Source organism: Mobula hypostoma, chromosome 1 (genome assembly GCF_963921235.1).
Source record: "Mobula hypostoma chromosome 1, sMobHyp1.1, whole genome shotgun sequence".
In the NCBI taxonomy this organism is placed as follows: Eukaryota; Metazoa; Chordata; class Chondrichthyes; order Myliobatiformes; family Myliobatidae; genus Mobula; species Mobula hypostoma.
The window spans coordinates 70,095,306-70,120,135 of record NC_086097.1 but is presented as its reverse complement, the minus strand read 5'-3'; the positions used below and the strand labels follow the sequence as shown (position 1 = coordinate 70,120,135).

At 39.6% G+C, this 24,830-nt stretch overlaps 1 protein-coding gene across 1 annotated transcript in view; it reads left to right on the top strand.

The window, feature by feature from the left end:
• The window catches only part of scfd1 (sec1 family domain containing 1), a 159,407-nt gene extending 142,797 nt beyond the window's left edge, over positions 1-16,610 (top strand). The window contains exons 23-25 of the mRNA XM_063050484.1: positions 5,188-5,253; positions 11,189-11,257; positions 15,252-16,610. Of these exons, the coding sequence (XP_062906554.1) occupies positions 5,188-5,253; positions 11,189-11,257; positions 15,252-15,278 (162 nt within the window). The 3' untranslated portion in view covers positions 15,279-16,610. The remainder of the gene's footprint in view (positions 1-5,187; positions 5,254-11,188; positions 11,258-15,251) is intronic.
• Positions 16,611-24,830: the final 8,220 nt, after the last annotated feature.

The following is a 24,830-nucleotide window of genomic DNA, read 5'->3' as shown; positions in this document are numbered from 1 at the left end:
GGTCCACATCACATCCACATCCTCACCATTAATAGTAACAGGGAGGAATGCAGGCTTAGCCCTCCTAAAACCCATCACCATCTCCTTTGTCTTATTGATGTTGAGCTGCAGATGATTCAGTTTGCACCATTTGAGAAAGTCCTCCACCAGGGCCTTGTATTCATCCTCCCATCCTCCTTTTGCATATCCAACTAATGCTGAGTCAGCAGAGAATTTCTGCAGATGTCATGACCCAATGTTGTATCTAAAGTCTGAGGTATACAGGGTAAACAGGAAGAGAGCCAATACTGTTGGGCCCCAGTGCTGCTTCTAGCCATGTCTGACCCACAACTCTGAAGCTGCACAAACTGTGGTCTGCCAGTCATGTAGTCCATTATCTAGAATATAATGGAAGTGCCATCCTGCATTGAACGAAGCTTCTCCCCCAGCATTGAGATCTGTATGGTATTGAAGGCACTTGAGAAATCAAAAAACACAATCCTCGCAATGCTGGCCTGCTTATCCAAATGGGAGAAGGCTCTGTCAACAGGTAGATGACAGCATCATCAACTCCAATGTGCTCTGGGTAGGCAAACTGCAGGGGATCGAGGGCTGATGTGAGCAGGAGTCGGAGGTGAGCCAGGACCGGCCTCTCTAGGGTCTTCATGATGTGTGAGGCCAGGGCCACTGGACGGTAGTCATTCAAGACTTTCGTTTGGCCCTGCTTGAGTACTGGGACCACACATGGTTAATTAGTCATTGTAAATTGTCCCATGATTAGGCTAGGGTTAAATCGGTGGACTGCTGAGCAGTGTGGTCTAAAGTGCCTGTTCCATGCTGTATCTCTAAATAAAATAAATTAAAATATTTAGATGAAAAACCTTCATAAATGAGGGGGAAATAGTTTAATATCATTCTTGCATTGTAGTTAAACCAAAATCTTTATAGAAATTTAATACTTGTGTCCTACGCTTTGAGAAGTTTTTAATTCCATCCATTGTGCTTTCTCCGATGTCATTAATTCTCTTCCTGTTTATCTGATGTAAATTTTCTGTTCTTTGTGCATTGGGCTGTAAGAAGGTTATGAATAAGCAGATTAGAGGAAATAATTCCAGCAACACAGCTGATTCATCTTTCCATCTTTAATTATCTGCAGAAGAAAGATGGTTTTTTAATTTAATTTTAGTATGACTGTAGGCTTACAAATTAATGTCTTTAAAGTAGTTATGCAATGATAATGCCACCAAGATGACAGCTTCAGTCACTTACATTTCCTTTGTCAACAATTCTTAATGCTTAAGCACCTCTAGTATTCAATGCTTACTAATTTCCTATTGTGTCCTAGGTCCAAGTTTTGAATTCTGATGTCTGTAATTGTCGAATCTTTTACAGATTTTCCTGAACCTGTATTCATTTTCAAGTTCCAACCCCAATGTTGTATATCTCTTATGCCAGTGATTAATATGAGTGCTTCAAAGCTGCACATGATGAAATCTGTTGAATTTCAGAATACCAGAATGAAATAGTAAATAGTTTGTAATATTTGATCAGTTGGATTATGTGTGATAACTATAGAGCTGCAAGGAGCTTTCAACACTTGAAAATTTATTCACTCTTTGAATCATCTCAAGCCAAGGCTGCCAGAGATGAATGAAAGAATTGTGATAGAAACTTTTGAGGGAGAGGGACTTCCAGAAATAGCTTATGAAGGTTTAAAAGGCTAACAAGGGATACCTGGAGAAATCAGTTCCACATACTGTAAGTTCCTGTGATTATAGTAATGAGATCAAAGTATGCGTATACAGTATTGCCAATTCTTAGTAGGTTGTGTTGGTGAGGAATAGAATCTCAGACTTAAGACTCAGTTCAAAGCAAAGTACAATGCTGCATTTCAGCCCTGATCAGTGTGAGATCAATGAGAAATTGGTGGCAAGAACCATTGTTTTACTAATCCTGGTTATGTTCTACCTCAGCCTTGAATGAATATCAGATTTGCAATCTTAACATTTTAGAGGGATAGTAAAGGGCAACAAAGAAGATATGGTGTGAGAGGTTATGATAATGCATATGGATTGTATGACAGTACCATGGAAAGGGAAACTAATATGAAGCAGAGTGGGTCAAAAATGAATGGTTGTGGAACTTGGAAAGGTGGATGCTGGAAATAACCAAACTGCATTGGAATTTCAGGCAATCCTGGAGAAACAAATCAGTGGAGAAAGTATGCCATAGTCAGAAATCTGATTGTTTCAAATTGTCTGAGAGCCACAATAAAGCTTATCCCTCTTACGACATTGAGAACGAAAGACAGAGTTGATGGAAAAAAGCTGACTTGCATTTTAACCTTTCAATCAAAATAAAATATTAGTGATATGTTTAAGATTTTCCTGCTGCTTCCCAATGTTTCCCAACATTTGAACTGTTGTGACAAACTCAAGCACTAGTTGGACATGAGGGATGTTCACTATTACCTACTGTTTTGTTTTTGGTCTGTTGATAAATTGACAAAGTTTCACCAATAGCTTTCTTGTCCATCAGGCTTGTGTTGATGCATGCTACAGAGAAATAAACATGAACTAAAGAAAGTTAATAAATTGGCCCAGATCATCCTTGTCTTGATCCACTGCAAAGATTTGTCACCCGTGGTGTCTGTTCACCTGCACTTTTTTTTTTAGGATGTAGAGGACTGGACAAGCTGACCCACCACACACCTATCCTGAGGTGTAACTCTTGAAAATGCTGACAGCATTTAAAAAATATTTCTGATAAGCAGAGCCATTAAGAGCTATTCAAACAGATTAAAACAATTTAAAAAGAAAAAGCTTTTATATTTTTTAAGGAAAACACCTTAAGACAATGAAAAACAAAGTGAAATTTTTAAAAAAGCATTTAATTACAGTCACTGTTTTTCCATTGGAGTCCAGAGCTTCTCCTCAACATTTTAGTGTTCCACAGTTGGGCTGAGTGAGTAGACAATCAGATGTTCTGCTCATGATCCTGCAGCTCAACTTGAACATATGGGAAAATTCAAGACAGGCTGAGGTCTGAATCATATAAGTGCCAATATCTGTCAACTGTGCCTTTTGCAAAAGAAAAACATTTATAATCGTTGTCCAATTCTTTTAGGATTATTGGTCTCATGCCTGATTTCTGATTTGCTGGGCAAATCATTAAATGATACCTACACCATAAGCTTGAATTAATTTATTGTATTTTTTGTTCCTTTGTCCTTTTTTAATATATCCTGATGAAACACGTTCTGCTAAATATATGCATTTAACCCTGGCAATAATATGATATATCATGAATGGATTCTAGTAATTCAAAAACAACTGTAAACACCACCTTTTTTCCAGGATGCTGAAGTTGTGTTTAAGACCTTCTGTATCAGATTTAATTAAATATAATTGTTGTGTTTCACATTGCATATTTGTTTTAAATGTCTTTTTCAAATAAAGAGTGCTTTTGCAAAGAATTTGAAATAAAAATCCTTTAAGCAGCTTTATGTAGCCGGGAGATAAAATAGCTCCTTTGACATTGCTTGCTTAATAGTCTTTCACATTCACTGTCCTTAATCTGGGATTATTGATTAATTTGTGTTTGTGCATTTTCTGTGAATTTGTTTGAGTGCAACTTTTAATCACAATACATCAATAAACTTCAGTGTTAAAGAAAAGGAAAATCTGATTAAGAAGTCAAATAATAGACCAACCAAGTTACTGCTTTATATTTCAAAGAATGATCAATCTCTAAAATTGGCATCAAAATTCCCAAGTAGCCTCGTGGACAAAAGCACTGCCCAAGCACAAGGTCAGAATCTCCTAGTTGCAAACCTCTGTATCAAGTTCATTGCACTCCGCAAGGAAGTTCTAAAATCCTGCCATTAACGTTAGCATTTGTGAGTAAGGAGTGGGTACATATCAGCATGGTTGCAGCTGTAGGTGGTAGTCCATTTACCTGCAGTAAAATCCATGTATATAAATGCTGGGTAAAAACAGATCTTTATTAGTCACCATCGACACATTGCCTGTCACCATTTTCTGCTTAAGTAATCACCCATTAAGTGATCTTTTGGGGCTAAGTCTCGACATCCAGAGGACTTGGCAAGGAAAGAGCAGGCAAGAGATTGGGCTGAGAGGAAAACAGGATCATCCATGATGAAATGGCAGAGCAGACGTAATGGGCCAAATGGCCTAATTCTGCTCCTATATCTTATCGTCTTATGGAAATCAGAATAAAAATAAACATTGGGGGATGTTAACAAAAATTCATTAGGAAATCATAATTGTTAGTTTATGTATTTCATAATCTTAACTATACATACATCTTTAAACATAATAAATATATTCTATGCCAATTCTGGTTACTAAAACTGGGAAGGCGGCATTGATCAATTCAGTTTACAACAATAAATTCTGTCTTTTATGGTAAGCTTTAAGAAAAAAAATTCTTGTAGTGAAGAAAGTAATTTAACATTATGCAATCCCTATTAGCATAGTAGAAGAATTATATGACTCTATATAAGATTAGGCAGATTTATCCAGGTTTGAGTAATTGAATTTTATTCTTCTTGTAACTGAAGCAAAGAAATTGGGTGCAATTGTTGCTGCTAATTATAATGTAATCCAAAATATTTTTCACATTTTATATTTAAATATTGGCATGAAATAAAAACGGAAAAGTCTGGAAATACTCACGCTGCATCTTTGGAAAGCAAAACTGGGTTAATGTTTCAAGTCAAAGAACTTTCATTAGAATTGTTTTGGCAAATAATGAAGAAAGGGACATCAGAGAAGGTGAATGAGGAAAGAGCAAATGAAGGAATTCCCATCAGACAGCAGAGTAGAACATCAGTTTAGGAATTCCTGGAAGAGAAATGACAGTGAATTCACCAAGTGAATGAAAACATTTTTTTTAAAGTCATAGACTCTGGAAATCTAAAATAGAAACAAATACATGCTTGAAATATGCAGCAAATCAGGCCAGGTAGGTGGTAAGAGATCTTTCATTAGAACAGCCTCATCTCTCTTTCCTTGTTCATCCTCTGTGATGTTTCTTTTTCTTCTTGTCTTTGTTAATTGTATAACCTTATCAGTCTTCCATTAACCTCGATCTTCAAAAAAAATCAATTAGAAATTTTATGTAGGGCAAATGAGACTAACATTTCAGTAAGTATTAGATGAGAATTTAAATTTGTTTATTTTCTAGGCCATTGCCTTTGTTGTCGGTGGTGGAAATTATATTGAATATCAAAACCTTGTTGACTACACAAAGGTAAGGGAATATTTAATGTGCACATACATAAAGTAATTAAGGATGCATCGTGAGCAAAGAGCGAGTATCTTTAAAATGCTAATGGTCCTCAGGAGAATCGAGACAGTGAAATTTCCACTCAAATGGAAAAATAAACCTCAAACTGCATATTGCTTGGAAAAGTAAATCAAACTTCTGAAATCAACATATTTATTAATCCCACATTAGTAACATGCAAAAGAAATATTGGAAGAGAGTTGAATATCTAAATGGAAATAACTCATCAAAAGCACCCATCATTGTTTCAGGTTGTGTGGGCCATAGACTGTCAGATCATGTGGGCTGCTCATTCTGATATTGTGCTGTGTATCTTCTGTACTATTCTGAAACTTAAGAGGGAATTTGCAAAACATAAAACAATGGATTTAAAATTTCATGAGGTAAAAAGGACTAAATAGTCCAAAAGAGAATTTGGGTTTGTTCATTTTGTAGGCCATTGCCTTTGTTACTGTACTCTCCATTGCCTGAGTGATTGAAGTTCAACACCATCCAAAAGAAACAGCCAGTTTGAAACATAGATACATAGAATTCTATAGCACATTATAGGCCCTTCAGCCCACAATATTGTGCCAACCATGTAACCTACTCCAGAAACTGCCTAGAGTTTACCTAGCACAGAGCCCTCTATTTTTCTAAGCTCCATGCACCTACCTAAAGAGTCTCTTAAGAGAAAGAGACCCTATTGTTTGACTGGCATCTTATCCACCTACCTAAACATCTACCATTTCCCACAATGTAGTTTAGCTTCCATCATCAAAAGCACTGCATATGTTACTCTGACAACAGTACCCAAACTGGCAAAGTTTACCACTGAATGGGAGAGCAGCAGCAAGCGTGAAGGTACACCACCACCTGCAAATTCTCCTCCATGTTGCACACCATCCTGACTCAGAAATACATCGTTCTACCTTCATCATCACCAAGTCCACTGTAAGATCGGGAACTCCCTGCCAACCACATTGTTGGCCTACCGTCACTGGGTGTAGGGGGCATTATAGCAAATCAAGGACTGATTCATTACTCCCTTTTTAAGGGCATTAAAGTATAGAAATTAAATTCTGAAGTCACCAGTAATACCCATAACACCTAAAAATGAAAAGGTAAAATTGATTAAGTTGAGCTATGATTTCCAGATAAGCAATGTTTGTTATTTTAAAAAAACATTTTGCATAAATATCAAGTCTCACCAGTTGAAGCATTATTTCTGGAGAGAATGAATTAGATCATATTTCAAGAGTAGATCTTCAGATGTAGAAGAATAAAATAAAATTTCAACTTGTTGCGATTGATTTCAAAAAGGCTGTATTTGTAAGCAATGTGTAGCTTACCCTGAGGCATTAATGTATTAGAAATTTAAGAAATCTGCTTGTAGCTGATAGGAAAACTGATATTTTTGACATAAATGTTCCTGGGACAGTGAGCAAATTATACAGCTTAGATAATAATTTCTGATGAAATTTAATACCTTTTTATTGGATTTTAGCTAAGCAATATGGATTATATCAATAAAACTAGCCAGTTAAAGGCTAGTTTGCAGCATAATCTGAGTAGTCCAGTTAATGAAAATTTATACAAGATTCATTCATTTCTTCCCTCCTTTTGACTAACCTCTGCTTGACACCACTTAATAGAGTCATAGACACAGTTAAATAAGTTAGTGGAATGGTATTCACAATGTTTGACATCTCACCTGTCCTGTCGTTATAATTAGTGTTCATTTTCTTTAGTGTTTTTACAGCACTATTTTCGATTTTGTTTTAATATTCCCTTTATCCTGTGCCCACCACTAAGTTGCAACATGTAAATGAGGCACTCAAATGAAAGTGATCTAGAATGAATCCAGGGATGATAATATACGAAGGAAAATCTTAAGAACTGTCTAATTAAAGGTGTATGGGACAGATTATGGTTTAAAAGCTTTGAGACGTGACATATGTGGACACCAGCTTCATTTGAGCCATGATTATAGAACAAGAGTACATCAATGCAAGACTAACTCACATTAAGCAAAAATTAGTGGGAAGGTAGAGGATCGGGACACTTTTAAAAATGAACAGTCGACAACTAGAAAAGCCTTAAAGAGGGAAAATATGAAATATGTTGGTAAGCTAACCAATAATATCAAAGAGGATACCAAAAGTTTCTTTCAGGTATATAAAGAGAGACGAGAGTATCTATAGGACTGCTGGATAATGACAGAAGAGAGGTGGCAATAGGGGACAAGGAAATAGTAGACGATCTAAATAAATATTTTGCATCACAGTGGAAGACCCTAGCAGTATGCCAAATGTTTGAATGTGTCAGGGGCAAAAGTGAGTGCAGTTGCTAACACTAGGGAGAAGATGCTTGGGAAGCTGAAAGGTCTGAAGGTAGATAAGCCACCTGGACCAGATGGACTACACCCCAGGGTTCTGAAGGAGGTGGCTGAAGAGATTGTGGAGGCATTAGCAATGATATTTCAAGAATCACTAGATTCTGGCATAGTTCTGGAGGACTGGAACATTGCAAATGTCACTCCACTCTTCAAGAAGGGAGTGAGGCAGAAGAAAGGAAATTGTAGGCCAATTAGCCTGACCTCAGTGGTTGGGAAGATGTTGGAGTCAATTGTTAAGGATGAGATTTCATGGTACTTGGAGGCATATGACAAAACAGGCCATAGTCAGTATGGTTTCCTTAAGGGAAAATCTTGCCTGACAAATCTGTTGGAATTCTTTGAATCAGTGGATGTTGTGTACTTGGATTTTCAAAAGGCCTTTAACATGGTGCCACGCATGAGGACGCTTAACAATATTAAGAGCCCGTGGTATTGCAGGAAAGATACTAGCATGGGTAGAAGATTGGCTGATCGGTACGATGAAAAGAGTGGAAATAAATGGAACCTTTCCTGGTTGGCTGCAGGTAGTGTTGAGGAAGCAAGGAGGCTGCCGAAGGACTTGGACAATAGGCAATAGGAGAATGGGCAAAGAAGTGGCAGATGGAATACAGTGTCAGGAAGTGTATGGTCATGCACTTTGGTAGAAGAAATAAAAGTGTAGACTATTTTCTAAATAGGGAGAAAATTCAAAAATCTGAGGCGCAAAGGGACTTGGGAATCCTCATACAGGATTCCCTAAAGATTAACTTGCTGATTGAGTTAGTGGTGGGGAGAGCAAATGCATTGTCAGTATTAATTTTGAGAGAAATAGACTATAAAATCAATGATATAATATTGAGGCTTTATAACACATTAGTGAGGCCTCACATGGAGTGTTGTGAACAGTTTTGGGCCCCTTATCTAAGAAAGGATGTGCTGACATTGGAGAGGGTTCAGAGGAGGTTCATGAGAATGATTCTGAGAATTAAAGGGTTATTGTATGAGGAGTGTTTGATGACTCTGGGCCTGTATTCAATGGAATTTAGAGGAATGAGAGGTGATCTTAATGAAACCTATCGAATATTGATAGAGTGCATGTGAAGGGGATGCTTCCTATAGTGTGGGAGTCTAGGGCCAGAGAGCACAGCCTTGGAATAGAGGGACATCTATTTAAAACAGAAAAAAGGAGGAACTTCTTTATCCAGAGGGTGATGAATCTGTGGAATTCGTTGCCACAGGCAGCTGTGGAGGCCAAGGCAGAGGCTGAGATGGAAAATGGATCAGACATGATAAAATGGCAAGGCAGACTTAATAGGCCAAATAGCCTGATTTTATTCCTATGTCTTATAGTCTTAGTTAAATATTTTCAGATATTTCTCCCTTTGTTGTATTAGATGAAGGAAGAGACATTAATTGTATGCAACACACATTAAAGTTGCTGGTGAATGCAGCAGGCCAGGCAGCGTCTCTAGAAAGAGGTACAGTCGACGTTTCGGGCCGAGACCCTTCGTCAGGACTAACTGAAAGAAAAGCTAGTAAGAGATTTGAAAGTGGGAGATCCAAAATGATAGGAGAAGAGAGGAGGGGGAGGGATGGAGCCAAGAGCTGGACAGTTGATTGGCAAAAGGGATATGAGAGGATCATGGGACGGGAGGCCCAGGGAGAAAGAAAAGGGGGAGGGGGGGGAACCCAGAGGATGGTCAAGGGGTATAGTGAGAGGGACAGAGGGAGAAAAAGGAGAGAGAGAAAAAGAATATGTGTATATAAATAAATAACGGATAGGGTACGAGGGGGAGGTGGGGCATTAGCGGAAGTTAGAGAAGTCAGTGTTCATGCCATCAGGTTGGAGGCTACCCAGACAGAATATAAGGTGTTGTTCCTCCAACCTGAGTGTGGCTTCATCTTCACAGTAGAGGAGGCGGTGGATAGACATATCAGAACGGGAATGGGACGTGGAATTAAAATGGGTGGCCACTGGGAGATCCTGCTTTCTCTGGCGGACAGAGCGTAGGTGTTCAGCGAAACGATCGTGTGTTGCTTGAATTTCCAGCATCTGCAGAATTCTTCGTGTTTGCAACATTAATTGTTTGTTTGTCTAAAGGTGATTGCAAACCTGCATGAAAATCCGTTTAAGAACATGAATTTAGTTTAAGTATCAGTTGATCTAAACAATCACAGAAAGCAAAGTTGGAATCCGTTCTTCAATATTGATTTCCTGAGAAAGAAAAAGGAAGGTAAATAAAAGATATACAACTCAAAAACAGGAGATGGGTCAAATTGGTTAGAAAGTAATCTATAAAAAAAATTAAATAGAAAAGAGGCAAAATAGTTGAGGGAGGAGATGACATAAATACCTATGATTATATAAAATAATATGTGCTAGAGTGGCCCAAAAACTATCCCTGACATTCAGTATGATCGTAGCTAATTTGCCCCACAGCCACCAATTCCCAGACCTTTGAAAAATTTAAATAACCCCAATCACCAAGCATCAACAATCCTCCAGGATAGAAAATGCCAGGGGTTCACTGCCTCTGTGAGAAGTTCTGACATATTACAATTTTAAATTACCGTCCCCTGATCTTGGAATTATATCCCCTCATTTGTGGAATAATCTCAACATCTATCCTGTCATAACCTCTAAGGATTTTACGCAAGATCACTACCCACCACCCCCAGCATTCTTCTACCCTCTAAAGAATGTTAGGTGTCTGGTGATCAGCATGTTCTCTTTAGCCTTAATGGTCGGTCTCCAATGCTGTGGGACTGTCATGTCGGTAGAATTCCTTTAACCCTCTTATCCCAGAAAATAAAATGAACAGTATTTATGCACTTAAACCTTGCATTCAATTTAAATTTCAAATATGTATTAAAATTACTGTGGAGAAAATGTTCTGGCATTGGAATTATCGCAGAATGTTTATTAATGCATTTCACATTTTTGAGGCACTGCAATTTTTGTCATCCTTGATTGGTTATGATAAAATTGTGAGCCAGCTGCACCATCCCTACATCATTTAAACTTTGTTTAAGGGTGATACTTGATGTGACTACATAGCAATACAGGGTGACAAACTCTGGAGTCCAGGTGAGACAAAGGTGCCTGGGAGCATACAAGGGAGTGTTAACAATGAGATGATGATAGTGGGGTCTGACTTCAGGATGATTTGCCGCACCATGTTTCTCAGTGCTGTATTACCAACGATGTCTCGTGGGAACTCAACACCCGTTTGCCCACGTCACTCATGGTATCAGCCAAAGCTTTAACACCTTTAGGGGAATATGGTCTTTATTAAGTTATGAGGCAGCAACAACTAGTTATGCATAGAAGCACAGAGATATCTTTTTTGATCGTACAGCATTGCAGGGCAAGATATGTAAAAAAAAAATTCTGAATACTTGTCAAAAGAATAAGGTCATTATTATGTCCATACAATAATTTTAACTGATTTTCCTTATTGATTCTCAAGTCATGGCCTCAATTCAGATGTCACTCTATGTATTATACTCGAGAATAAATTCATTCCTTTTATTTTTATTCAGAGTAAACCAGGTAAACATGTATTATATGGCTGCAGCGAGCTCTTCAATGCTAGTCAATTCCTGAAGCAGGTACAGTATTTTTATTTGCATGTGGTACTGATTAAAAGAGCAGTATCTGTATGATTAATACATATTAATCTGATTCTGAAGCAAAGCTAGCAGGCAGTGACTTGTGGTCTTAGTATTTGTGCATAGTGACATAAGATGTGTTCCAAGCTAATTAATTTATACTTAAAGGGTCTGGTTAAAATTGCTTCTCCAATGGTGTACTATTGGTGGACAGTGAGAAGTTAGCATTCTCTTGTTGCAGTTACTTGATCATATGAAGTCATAGAAAACTACAGCACAGAGACTGGTCCTTTGGCCCATCCAGTCCATGCCTAGCCATTTAAACTGCCTACTCCCATCAACCTGTACCCAGACCATAGCCCTCCATACCTCTCACATCTGTGTTCCTATCCAAACATCTTGAACAATGAAATCGAAACCGCATCCACCACTTATGCTGGCAGGTAGATCCACACTCTCACCACTCTGAGTGAAGAAGTTCCCCCTCATGTTCCTCTTAAACATTTCACCTTTCACCCTTAACCCATGACCTCTAGTTGTACTCCCACGCAACCTCAGTGGAAAAAGCCTGTTTGCATTTACCCTGTCTATAAGCCTCATAATTTTGTATCCCTACGTTCTAGGGATTAAAGTTCTAACCTACTTAATCTTAATTTATTACTCAGGTCCTCCAGTCATGGCAACATCCTTGTAAATATTCTCTGTAATCTTTCAATCTTTTTACATTTTTCCTGTAGGTAGCTGACCAAAATTGCACAAGTTCGGCCTCATCAACGTTGTACACAACTTCAACATAACATCCTAACTCCTGTACGCAGTACTTTAATCTATGAAGCCAATATGGCAAAAGCCTTCTTACCGACCCTACCTATCTGTAACACAATTTTGGACCTGTATTCCCAGATCCTTTGTTCTAAGCCACTCATCGGTCCCCGACCAATCACTGTGTAAGACCTACTCTGATTGGTCCTCCCAAGGTACAACACCTCACACTTGTCTGCATTAAATTCCATCTACCATTTTTCACCCCATTTTTCCAGCTGGTCCAATACCCACGCCGAGCTTTCTCACTGTCGACTACACCCCCAATCTTGGTGTCGTCCATAAATTTGCTAATCCAGTTAACTACATTGTCATCCAGATCGTTGATATAGATAACAAACAACAAAGGACCCAGCACCAATCCTTGCAGCACTCCACTAGTCACAGGCCTCCAGTCAGAGAGGCAACCACCTACTGGCATTTTCTGGCTTCTCCCATAAAGCCGACGTCTAATCCAATTTACTAACTCATCATGAATACCAACTGACCAAACCTTCTTGACCAACTACCCATGAGAGATCTTGTCAAATGCCTTGATAAACTCCATGTGGAGAACATCCACTACCTTCATCAGGTTTCCTGGTAACATCCTCAAAAAGCTCTATAAGGTAAATTAGATACGACCTACCATGCAAAAAGCTATGCCGTAATCAATCACAGTCTATCCAATTACTCTTATATCCGATCTCTTAGCATGCCTTCCAGTAGCTTTCCCACAATGGATGTGAGGCTCAGGGGCCTGTAATTTTCTGGTTCATTCTTAGAGCCTTTCTTAAACAGCAGAACAACATCACCTGTCCTCTAATCCTCCAGTATCTCAACTGTCACTAAGGTTGATTTAAAAATCCCTGCTAGGGCCCCTGCAAATTCTTCACTTGCCTTCCACAGGCTCCAAGGGAACACCTTATCAGGCCCTGAGGATTTGTCCACCCTGATTTGCCTCAAGACAGCAAACGCCTCCTCTTCTGTAATCTGTATGGAATCCAGGATCTCCCTGCTGCTTTGCCTCACTTCTATAGATTCTGTGTTCGTCTCCCTGGTAAATGCAGATGCAAAAAAATCCACTTAAGATTTTCCCCATCTCTTTTGGCTCCACACATAGATTACTATTCTGATCTTCCAGAGGACCAATTTTAACCCTTGTAATCCTTTTGCTTAATGTATCTGTAGTAGCCCTTGAGATTCTCCTTCACCTTGTCTGCAAGAGCAACCTCATCATGCCATCTTTTAGCCCTCCAGATGTCCTTCTAAAGTGCTCTATTGCATTTCTTATACTCAAGTACCTTATTTGTTCCTACCAGCCTATACCTGCAATGCACCCCCTTTTTTTTTCTTAACCATGTCCTCAATATATCTCAAAAACAAGGGTTCCCTAAACTTGTTATCCTTGCCTTTATTCTGACAGGCAGGCATATACAGGTTTTATATTCTCAAAATTTCACTTTTGAGTCTTCCCACCTACCAAGTACACCTTTGCCAGAAAACGTTATGTCCCAATCCACACTTGCCAGATCCTTTCTGATACCATCAGAGTGGGCTTTTCTCCAATTCGGAACTCAGCCCGAGGACCAGACCTAACCTTTACCGTAACTACCTTCAAATTAATGGCATTATAATCACATTATGATATCTTGGAACTAGGTATCTAGCCTAAGCTTGATATGGCTGCATCATAACTGGGCAATATCTGAAGCAAGGAAACAACTCCAAACTTTGCAGTGAAAGAGATCTTAAGCTAGAGGTGCATAGCCAAAGTAATGTCACAGAGCAAGTCCCATATACTGTTCAGGGCCCCAAGTACAGTTGTCCAACAAGCAGAACAAACTTGTCAGAACAAATTGTCAGAAATTCTTAAGACTTATGAAAGGGACTACAGACGCTGGAAACCTAGAGCACAACTCAAAATTGTTTAGAAACACCCTAACTCTGCATCTACCCCTGCACCTCCTCCAACACCAACATTCAGGATGCCAAACAGTCCTTGTGAGGCAGCACTTCACTTGTGAATCCATTGGTAACATTTATTACATCTGTTGCAACATCCTCTGCATCAATGAGACACAACACAGATTGAGGGATTTCTTCATCTGCCATAAGAGCCAGGATTTCCTGGTGGCCATTTATTTTAATTCCACATCAAGGTATTTGTCCACAGTCTCCTCTATTGACAAATCGATGCTAAATGCAGATTAGAGGAATAACCCCTCATTCTGCCTTAGTAGCCTCCACATCATGGCATAAACATCAATTTCTCCAACTTCTGGTAACCATTCCCCTCTGCCCCCTATGTTTTCCCTTATCCCACTGGCTCCTATACTTCTTTTTCACCTCCCCTGCCCTCTCAATCAGCCTACAACCCACAAATTCTTCCCTCCTGTTTTCCTCCTCTCCTCTTTCCCATTATTCCATAGTCCACTCTCCTCTCCTATGGGATTCCATTTTCTTCAATCCTTGGTAACTTCCACATCACCTTCCTACTTCTTACATAATTCCCACTCTCCCACTCTCTCACTTGCCTAGATTCACCTTATCACAAGCCTGCTCTCCTTCGAGAGAAACTCAGGTCAATTTTGCTCAATTTGTGCTAGAGTCTGCAGGGCCTCCAGTGGCCTCATTAACCACCCCAGAACTTTCAGAACTGGAACAGAAGCAAGTCATTCTTGATCCTAAGGGACTGCTCGAGAAATGCAGTTCTGGTGTACAGTTCTTAAGCATCAAAACATGAGTGGTTTACCAGGACTCTCACCCTTTGCCCTGCCTTTTTTGTAATGACACACGAAAAACAAACTGAATTGCATGGATACTGGTCCTTGATACCCTTACAAGCGGGCGGATATCATTCAAAGTGCCTTTATCTAAGAAGCAATTTCAACTTTGCCTCATATTTGTGCTAAGTCCAGGTATGACTGAGGCTGAGAATGTCCATAAAATATCCTTCCAGAAGTAGACCAATTATTCACCAGTTTCAGCAGAGTGTCGTTGAGCTGCAGAATTCAGGTTGTCTCTATTAATGTTTAATGGTTTATTACTGTGTTCTACCTTGCCACTTCTGCTATTCAGCAAGCACCATTCTTCATTAGATTAGTCATTCATTCCTAGGTATGCCTGAAGATGTTCTTACCATGTCTGTCTACTTACATTATCTAACTGAAATTATTTTTCTGTCGTTCAGCTATCACAGCTTGGATCTCAGAGTTAAGACCACCATTGTTCTCTCTATACATCTTCGTTGAAAGGTGGGGAAAACACAGAAGGCAAATTTTAATACGGCAATGTCATGTCATACTTTATTTACATTATTACTTATGCTTATTTGATAATTCGATGCAATTGGATGTGATTTCTGTCATTTTAATACCAAACTGTATATCATGTAACTGTTCAAATAGTTGAAATAAATTTGAAAATAGAAATCTTTAGAGTCAGTAATTCCAATTAATACTATAATTCTTGCGAAGATGGCAAGACATGGCAGTGCCTTGCAGGCAGCATTCAAAGCTACTAACAACTCTACTAAATATGCTTTTTCGGAACTATGATCACAGTAATCTGCAGCCTGTAATTTCCCACTGGGAGGTCTGCTTTTGAGCTGTCTATACGACCTGGCATTTATGTGGTATCCTGAAATATTTGGCAAACTGGACTCTCGAGAATACAGATTAGGACACCATGGCCATTGCTGGAGCATACTTGGGGCTGGACTGAAGCAGCAAGACTTGGGCCTGAGAGCAGAAAATGAACTGATTTAAGCACCGAGCCAGATTAAAAAGATTAATTTGTCAAGGCCGAGAGCAGAGGATAAACCAGTGTTCAGTTTAGCTCACTACTCCAGGAGGCTTTATCCACATCAGTGCTCAACTGAATCTGCAGCTGCAGCTGCGGCCTGAGGCTATCGGCATTCGCCTCAGCACTGACCATGGCTCCGTGGCTGTGATTTGCAGCATCGGCCTCCTGGACCGGCTCCGTGGCTGTGGAATTACTTTCAGGGCTTCTGCAGTTCATCTTCTGTTTATTGCTTGTTTGCTTTTTTTAAATTATTGATTGCACAGTTTGTTCTTTCTTTTTCATACATTGGATGTATGACTGTCTTTGTGGGCTGGGGGTTTTTGTGAATTCTATTGTGTTTCTTTGTTTTGTGGCTGCCTGCAAGAAGATGAATCTCAAGGTTGTATATGGTATACATACTTTGATAATAAACGTACTTGGAATTTCAGTGATAATGTATTTATTGTTTTAATTTTACAATTTCTCCTCCCAATTATAGCATATGATATATTTATTTTAAATGCAACCTATAAGATGTATGTAATTGGGAGGTGGATCTTGTCTTCGGCATTTCACTTCCCTGCTCAAAAATGTCACATTCTCAATGGTCTTTAACTGAAACAGGCTAAACCTGAAACCATGTATTTTAAGATCAATCAGATTGTATCCGGTAGAACTTTTTCCCACTAGATGGCGAATTGCTCTCTCAAAAAGTAAAATATAATACTGGGGAAGCCAGGGAAACTAAATCAATATATCCCAGGACAGAGTTGCTGTGCATTGTGCCCTAGGTACTAAATTTTCAAATTGCTTATCCAGGGATCCACGTAGTATTTAAGTCTTTGTTTCCTTGCCCTCTGTGATCCAAGTAATTAGCACTTCCTAGTGGAAACATTGGGTACTGCTTTTCTGGTCTGATTATTGTTCAGATAATTGTGACATTCTCACCCAAAGACTGTCTAAAATGTCCATTGCATTTAAATGTACAACTTTATGAAAAATAGGTAAAGGTTACTTTGGAATTGTAAGGTAAGGATTGGATTTTTTTTTAAATTTTGGATTAAACCAATTTGTTGTCATTGCTGATCAAAAAGCACTATTCATTTTTAGTATATTGTATTCATTGAACTTATTACTTCACAGAGCCAAATTCTTTACAGAAATTGACAGTTTTTATGTATTTATTTGTGGAATACAGGCATTGCCGATGTCACAAAAAACTGTGGGTCAATTGTTTAAGAAAAATAACAAGATGGCTTGAGTCGCAAAACTAGATTGAGGTGCTTTTATTTACCTCAAAACAAGACAAAGACTGGACAAAACAATATATATAGCCACCCTCAGACTAAACACAAAAGAAAACTAACCCCAAAGCCTTGGTAACCTGAGGCTCATAACTGCTAAGCCCCTCCCCCTAGACCAACCAAAAGCTAATTAACTCAATCATCCAATTAAAGATGGTATCTTCCACCATCAGCACACCTGTGCAGGTTGCTGCTGCCTGCATATGAGACAGCTCCATGCAGCAGCTCTGGTTCAGACCCAGTCACGATTACTGCTGGGGATGAGTGTTTTACCGTGTGTGCCATGTGCTGTCTGTAATCAGTGACTGGTCTTTGTCACAGCGGACTCCCAGATTGTCTTGTGAAGATGGTGGTGAGCCACCTTTTTGAACTGTTGGAGTTCATCCTTGAGTGATGTTTTTCATTTGGAAGATCCAGGATTTTAACCTCGATAATAGTGATTACATTTCCATGAAGTGGTGTGTGATTTGGAGGAAGTGGGTTTTCTGTTCATGCTTATTGACCTGAGTGGCAGGGAATTTGGGAAGAACTATTAAGGTAGTTTTGGGGATTGTAGCTATGAATGTTTTATTGGAAAATCCGCACAAATGCAGATAATTGAGATGCTGAAGGCTTGTGGCATTAGATAGGATGCCAGACCAGCAGACTGTTTTATTCTGGCTGGCATCACACTTCAGAGCTTTTGAGTCATCCAGTTCTCTTTATGACCCTGCATGATAAATCTTTGTCTCTCCTGTCCTCCCTGTTAAGGAGAGTCTCAATTTTTCTTTAAATTTCATCCCATTCTTGTTTTCAAATGTTGCATGCTCTCACCCTCTGTATCAGTTCAGCCTGCATCACTTTTAGAATTCTCCAGGCTCTCTAGATTTTCTCCAGTTTTGAAATCTTGATCATCCCTGGCCATCGTTCCTTCAGTGGCCAAATATAGGAGTTCTGAAATTTTTTGCCTAAAACAATCCAACCTCTAGTTTCTTTCAAAATGATGCTCCTTAAAATTTTGTACAAGATTATCAGTCATCTACTATTCTGTCTCACACAGCGTCAGTTGCTATTTGATAACATTACTGTGAAGTTCCTTTAAATTCTTGATTTCCACTTATTTAATGATATGTGGTATATTCCAACACACTCCTTCCTGGCTTGTGCTTTGAAGGTGCTGGTAAGATTGTGGGGAATGTTACCATCCATATGATGAATGCACTCTCACAGTAGTGTCCTGTAGGTAGAGCCCAGAATTAAACTTTCTTCACTTGACACTTTGATTGCATGATACATCCACTAGCACTAATACTCTGTGAGGGCGAGGGGGGGAGAAGAGCTGCTCTGTTGAAAGCATCTATAATGTATACTTAAAAAGGAAAGGACCCATGGCCCTGCTGAAATGATAACATGAGCTGGAGGTGGAGGCTTTTGTTTCCTCCTTTTTAAAAAGTGGAAGACAAATTATACAGTGGCATGCAAAAGTTTGGGAACCCCGGTCAAAATTTCTGTTACTGTGAATAGCTAAGCGAGTAAAAGATGAACTGATTTCCAAAAGGCATAAAGTTAAAGATGACACATTTCTTTAATATTTAGAGCAAGAAAACTTTTTTATTTCCATCTTTTACACTCTCAAAATAACAAAAAAGGACAAGAGCCCAAAGCAAAGGTTTGGGCACCCTGCATGGCAGTACTTAGTAACATCCCCTTTGGCAAGTATCACAGCTTGTAAACACTTATTGTAGCCAGCTAAGAGTCTTTCAATTCTTGTTTGGGGGATTTTCGCCCATTCTTTCTTGCAAAAGGCTTCTAGTTCTGTGAGATTCTTGGGCCATCTTGCATGCACTGCTCTTTTGAGGTCTATCGACAGATTCCCGATGAAGTTTAAGTCGGGGGACTGTGAGGGCCATGGCAAAACCCTCAGCTTGCGCCTCTTTTTTTCTACAAACATACCTTTGCTCATTGCGGCCAAAAAGTTCAGAGGAACATCTAAACAAGCCTGATGCATTTTGGAAACAAGTCCTGTGGACTAATTAAGTTAAAATAGAACTTCTGGCCGCAATGAGCAAAGGTATGTTTGGAGAGAAAAGGGTGCAGGATTTCATGAAAAGAACACCTCTCCAACTGTTAAGCATGGGGGTGGATCGATCATGCTTTGGGCTTGTGTCGCAGCCAGTGGCATGGGGAACATTTTCTGGTAGAAGGAAGGATGAATTCAATTAAATACCAGCAAATTCTGGAAGCAAACATCACACTGTCTGTAAAAAAGCCAAAGATGAAAAGAGGATGGCTTCTACAACAGGATAATGATCATAAACACACCTCAAAATCCACAAATGGACTACCTCAAGAGGCATAAGCTGAAGGTTTTGCCATGGCCCTCACAGTCCCCCGACCTAAACACCATTGAGGATCTCTGGATAGACCTCAAAAGAGCAGTGCATGCAAGACGGTCCAAGAATCTCACAGAACTAGAAGCCTTTTGCAAGGAAGAATGGGCGAAAATCCCCCAAACAAGAATTGAAAGACTCTTAGCTGGCTACAAAAAACATTTACAAGCTGTGATACTTGCCAAAGGGGGTGTTACTAAGTACTACCATGCAGGGTGCCCAAACTTTTGCTTTGTGCCCTTTTCCTTTTTTGTTATTTTGAAACTGTAAAAGATGGAAAAAAACAGTTTTCTTGCTTAAAGTATTAAAGAAATGTGTCATCTTTAACTTTATGCCTTTTAGAAATCAGTTCATCTTTTACTCGCTTTGCTATTCACAGTAACAGAAATTTTGACCAGGGGTGCCCAAACTTTTGCATGTCACTGTAAATTTAGAAAATCAATGTTGTATGCAGTGCGGCAGTTTGTCTGAAGATGAACTAATTGAGAATATTGGCCATGGTATATGAATAAGGTCAAATCAGAGTAAAGCAATCGGAAGAAACCTAAAATTGGTGAAATTTTGTTTGAATACCAAAAGCAGTCTTTAAAGTTTAAAGTAAATTTATTATCAAAGTCCATACAGTACACATCACCATATTCTACCCTGAGATTCATTTTTTGTGGGCTTTCACAATAAATGCAAAGAAACACAAAATCAATTGAAAACTACACACCCTCCCAGAAATCCTATTTTATGATAGGAACCTCCCTGTTTGCTGGAGAATTTGTGGAAATCAAAATGCAAACCATTATCATATTTTCTGGGAATGCCCCGTTATCAAAGACTATTGGAGTGGGATACACAATGCCCTACAAGACAACTTTAAATGTAAAATACCCTTAGCAAGTAAGAACATATATTCTGGGTAAGTACCTCAAGAATGGTTTAAAGGAGATAAATATTTAATGAATATACTGCTGATGGCTGGTAAAAAGACCCTTACCAGAAAATGGTTATCACAGGAGAACCCAACTTTAAATCCGTGGATGGAAATTACAATGGACATTTACAAAATGGAGAAGATAACAGCATCTGATAGTCATAAGTTGGAATAATTTGATTCATACTGGGAAAAATGGTTTAACTACATAACACCTCATAGGTCTGATTTTATTCTCACAAGTCAATGAATATGTTGTAAAAACAAAATCACTCCCTACTTTGTACATAGTTTTCGTCTTTTGATTGTTCTTTCTTTCCTCTCCTTTCTATAAGTGTATACCTCAGATAATTATGTGGAAATTTGTGACAAATATGACTATATGATATATATGTACAGTATCTGAAATACATCTTATGGAAATGATTGTTGATGAACTTCAATAAAAAATAAATTACAAAAAAAAACTACACACAAAGATGGACAAACAACCAATTTGCAAAAGACAACAAATTATGCAAATACAAAAAAGGAAAAACAAAATAAGAAATAAATACAATGATATATAATATTGAGAACAGGAGTGCTAGAGTCCTTGAAAGTGAATCCATAGGTTGTGGAATCAGTTCAGTGTTGGCGTGAGTGAAGTTACCCACCCTAGTTCGAGAACCTGATGTTTGAGAGGTAATAACTTTTTCTGAACCTGGTCGTGTGGGACTTGTATCTCCTCCCCGATGGCAGCAGTGAGAAGAGAGAATGGTCTGGATAGGAGCTACTTGTCTGATGGGTGCCACTTTCCTGCAACAGCACTCCTTGTAGATATACTCAGTAGTGGGCAGGTTTTACCTCTGGAGGACTGCGCTAATCCACTACTTTTTGTAGGCTTTTCCATTCCATACCAGGCCGTGTTGCATCCAGTCTGTATACTCCCCACCACACATCTATAAATTTTTGTCAAATTTTAGATGTCATGCCGAATCTTCACAAACTTCTAAGAAAATAGAGGCACTGCCGTGCCTTCTTTGTAATGACACTTACATGCTGGACCCAGGACAGATACTCTGAATTGATAAATGCTGAGGAATTTCAAGTTGCTGACCCTCTCCACTCTTGTTCCCCTGATGAGGACTGGCTCATGGACCTTCAATTTCCTCCACCTGTAGTATTTAAACAGTTTTTTGGTTTTGCTGACATTGAGTGAGAGGTTGTTGTTGTGGCATCATTCGGCCAGATTTTCAATCCTCCTCCTATATGATGATTTGTCACCACCTTAGATTCGGCCAACAACAGTACTGTCATCAACAAACTTAAATATGGCATTGGAACTGTACTTAGCCTCATAGTAATAAGTATAAAGTGAGTAGGGTGGGGTGGGGTGGGGGGCGGGCTGAGCACACAGCTTGATGGTGCACCTGGACTGATGGTGATTGTGGAGGAGATGTTATTGCGAATCAGAACTGATTTGGGTCTGCTAGTGAGGAAATCAAGGATCCAGTTGCACGAAGAACTACTGAGGCCTGGGTGTTGGATCTTATTGATTAGTTTTGAGGGTGTGATAGTGTTGAATGCCGAGCTGTATTCAATGAACAGCATTCTGATGTATGCATCTTCACTCTCCAGATGTTCCAGTGCTGAGTGCAGAACCAATGAAACACATCATCTGTTGACCTATTAAGACAACAGGCAACTTGGAGCAGATCCAAGTCATTTCACAGGAGAAGTTGATGTGTTTCATCACCAACCTCTCAAAGCACTCTGTGGATGTAAGTGCTACTGGACAGTAGTTGCTGAGACATGTTACCACGTTTTTCTTGGGCACTAGAGTAATTGAAGCCTGCTGGAAGCAGGTGGGTACCTCAGACTGCTGAAGCAAGAGATTAATGATATCAGTGACCACTCCGGCCAATTGTTTAGCACAGGTCTTCAGTACTTGGCCAGGTGCACTGTCTGGGCCAGATGCTTTCCATGGGTTCACCCTCCTGAATGATGCTCTCACATCAGCCTGAGACACAGAAATCACAGGGCCATAGGAGTTGACGAAGGTGCCTCCATATTTTGTCAGTCAAAGCAAGCATAAAAGACATTAAGCTCATCTGGGAGCAAAACTTTGTTGTCACATTATGTGGCTTGGTTTTACTTTGTAGGAAGTGATAGAGTTCAAGCCCTGCCACAGCTGTTGAACATTCTTCTGTGATTCATATTTGGTTTGTGATTACCACTTTGCATGTGAGATCGCATTTTAGAGGATATACCTGGATCTCTTGAATTCTACTGGGTTACCAGACCTGAACACCATTGATCTGGTCCTTAGCAGCTACACCTTAGTGCTCATCTGAAATCCAACTGTAGCATTTTGCTGTGAGACTGCTTATTATCTCTTCTTCCAAATGATTTTCATATTTTCATTCCACTGCAAATAGTATTAGAAAAAATGACTTCATGTCACAGTTCTAAACGATAATCCCAGTGCCAACGAAGAGCAAGGTGGCATGCCTGAATGACTGTCGACCTGTGGCTCTGACATCAATTGCTATGAAGTGCTTCGAGAGATTGGTTATGGCACACATCAACCACAGCCTACCGGTCAACCTCGACGCTTTGCAATTCGCCTACCGGAGCAACAGATCAATGGCAGATGCCATCTCTCTGGCCCTACATTCCTCCTTAGAACACCTGGAGAATAAAGATGCATACATGAGGCTCCTTTTCATTGACTACAGCTCTGACTTTAATACCATCATTCCAAATAAAGTGATTCCTAAGCTCTGGAACCTGGGCCTTAGCACTCACATCTGCAGCTGGATCTTCAACTTCCTCACAGACAGGACCCAGGCTGTAAAAATAGGGGACAAGCTCTCCTCTACAATCACTCTGAGTACCGGTGCCTCACAAGGCTGTGTACTCAGCCCCCTGCTGTACTCACTGTACACCCATGATTGTGTAGCCAAGTTTCCATCAAACTCAATATATAAGTTTGCTGATGACACAACAATTGTAGGCCGCATCTCGGGTAATGATGAGTTTGAGTATAGAGAGGAAATTAAGAACCTGGTGGCATGGTGCGAAGACAATAACCTATCCCTCAACATCAGCAAGACGAAGGAATTGGTTGTTGACTTCAGAAGGAATAGTGGACCGCACAACCCAATTTACATTGGTGGTGCGCAAGTGGAACAGGTCAAAAGCTTTAAGTTCCTCAGGGTCAATATCACAAATGACCTGACTTGGTCCAACCAAGCAGAGTTCACTGCCAAGAAGGCCCACTAGTGCCTTTACTTCCTGAGAAAACTAAAGGAATTTGGCCTGTCCCCTAAAACCCTCACTAATTTTTATAGATGCACCGTAGAAAGCATTCTTCTGGGGTTCGTCACAACCTGGTATGGAAGTTGTCCTGTCCAAGACCGAAAGAAGCTGCAGAAGATCGTGAACATGGCACAGCACATCACACAAACCAATCTTCCGTCCTTGGACTCACTTTACACCGCATGCTGTCGGAGCAGTGCTGCCAGGACATGACATGACCCACCCAGCCAACACACTTTTCGTCCTTCTTCCCTCTGGGAGAAGGCTCAGGAGCTTGAAGACTTGTACGGCCAGATTTGGGAACAGCTTCTTTCCAACTGTGATAAGACTGCTGAACGGATCCTGACCCAGATCTGGGCCGTACCCTCCAAATATCCGGACCTGCCTCTTGGTTTTTTTGCACTACCTTACTTTCCATTTTTCTATTTTCTATTGATGATTTATAATTTAATTTTTAATATGTATTAATTTTTACTATTTTTAATATTTGTAATCCAGGGAGTGGGAAGCGCAGAATCAAATATCGCTGTGATGATTGTATGTTCTAGTATCAATTTTTTGGCGACAATGAAGTGTAAAGTATGAACATGAAATAACAATATCTATCATATTTCACAATGCATTAACACTTGAAAGCTAGCTCATATTTTCTTGGAGAAACAAAAATATGAAACTTTACCTTATTTCTAATTTGGAAAGGTGCAGAAGTATCACAACAGGAAAATAATTGCCCATATCTCGCTGTGTGGGGCCTCATAAATGCAAGCTTATAGCACACAAAGTTCAGAGTGATGGACTGAGAATTGGTTATCAAACAGAATGAATGAACCTTCTCAAGTTGGGAGTTTGTGACAAGTGAAGAATTACAGGGACCAGTGTTTCATCACGAAATGTTAACAATCCATTTCAAGCAACACACATAAAAGTTGCTGGTGAACGCAGCAGGCCAGGCAGCATCTCTAGGAAGAGGTGCAGTCGATGTTTCAGGCCGAGACCCTTCGTCAATCCATTTCAAGGTTTTGGCTGAGGAGACCAAATGCCATACTTCCAAGCTTGATGTTAGTAGAATAGTTAGAAATGCAAGTATA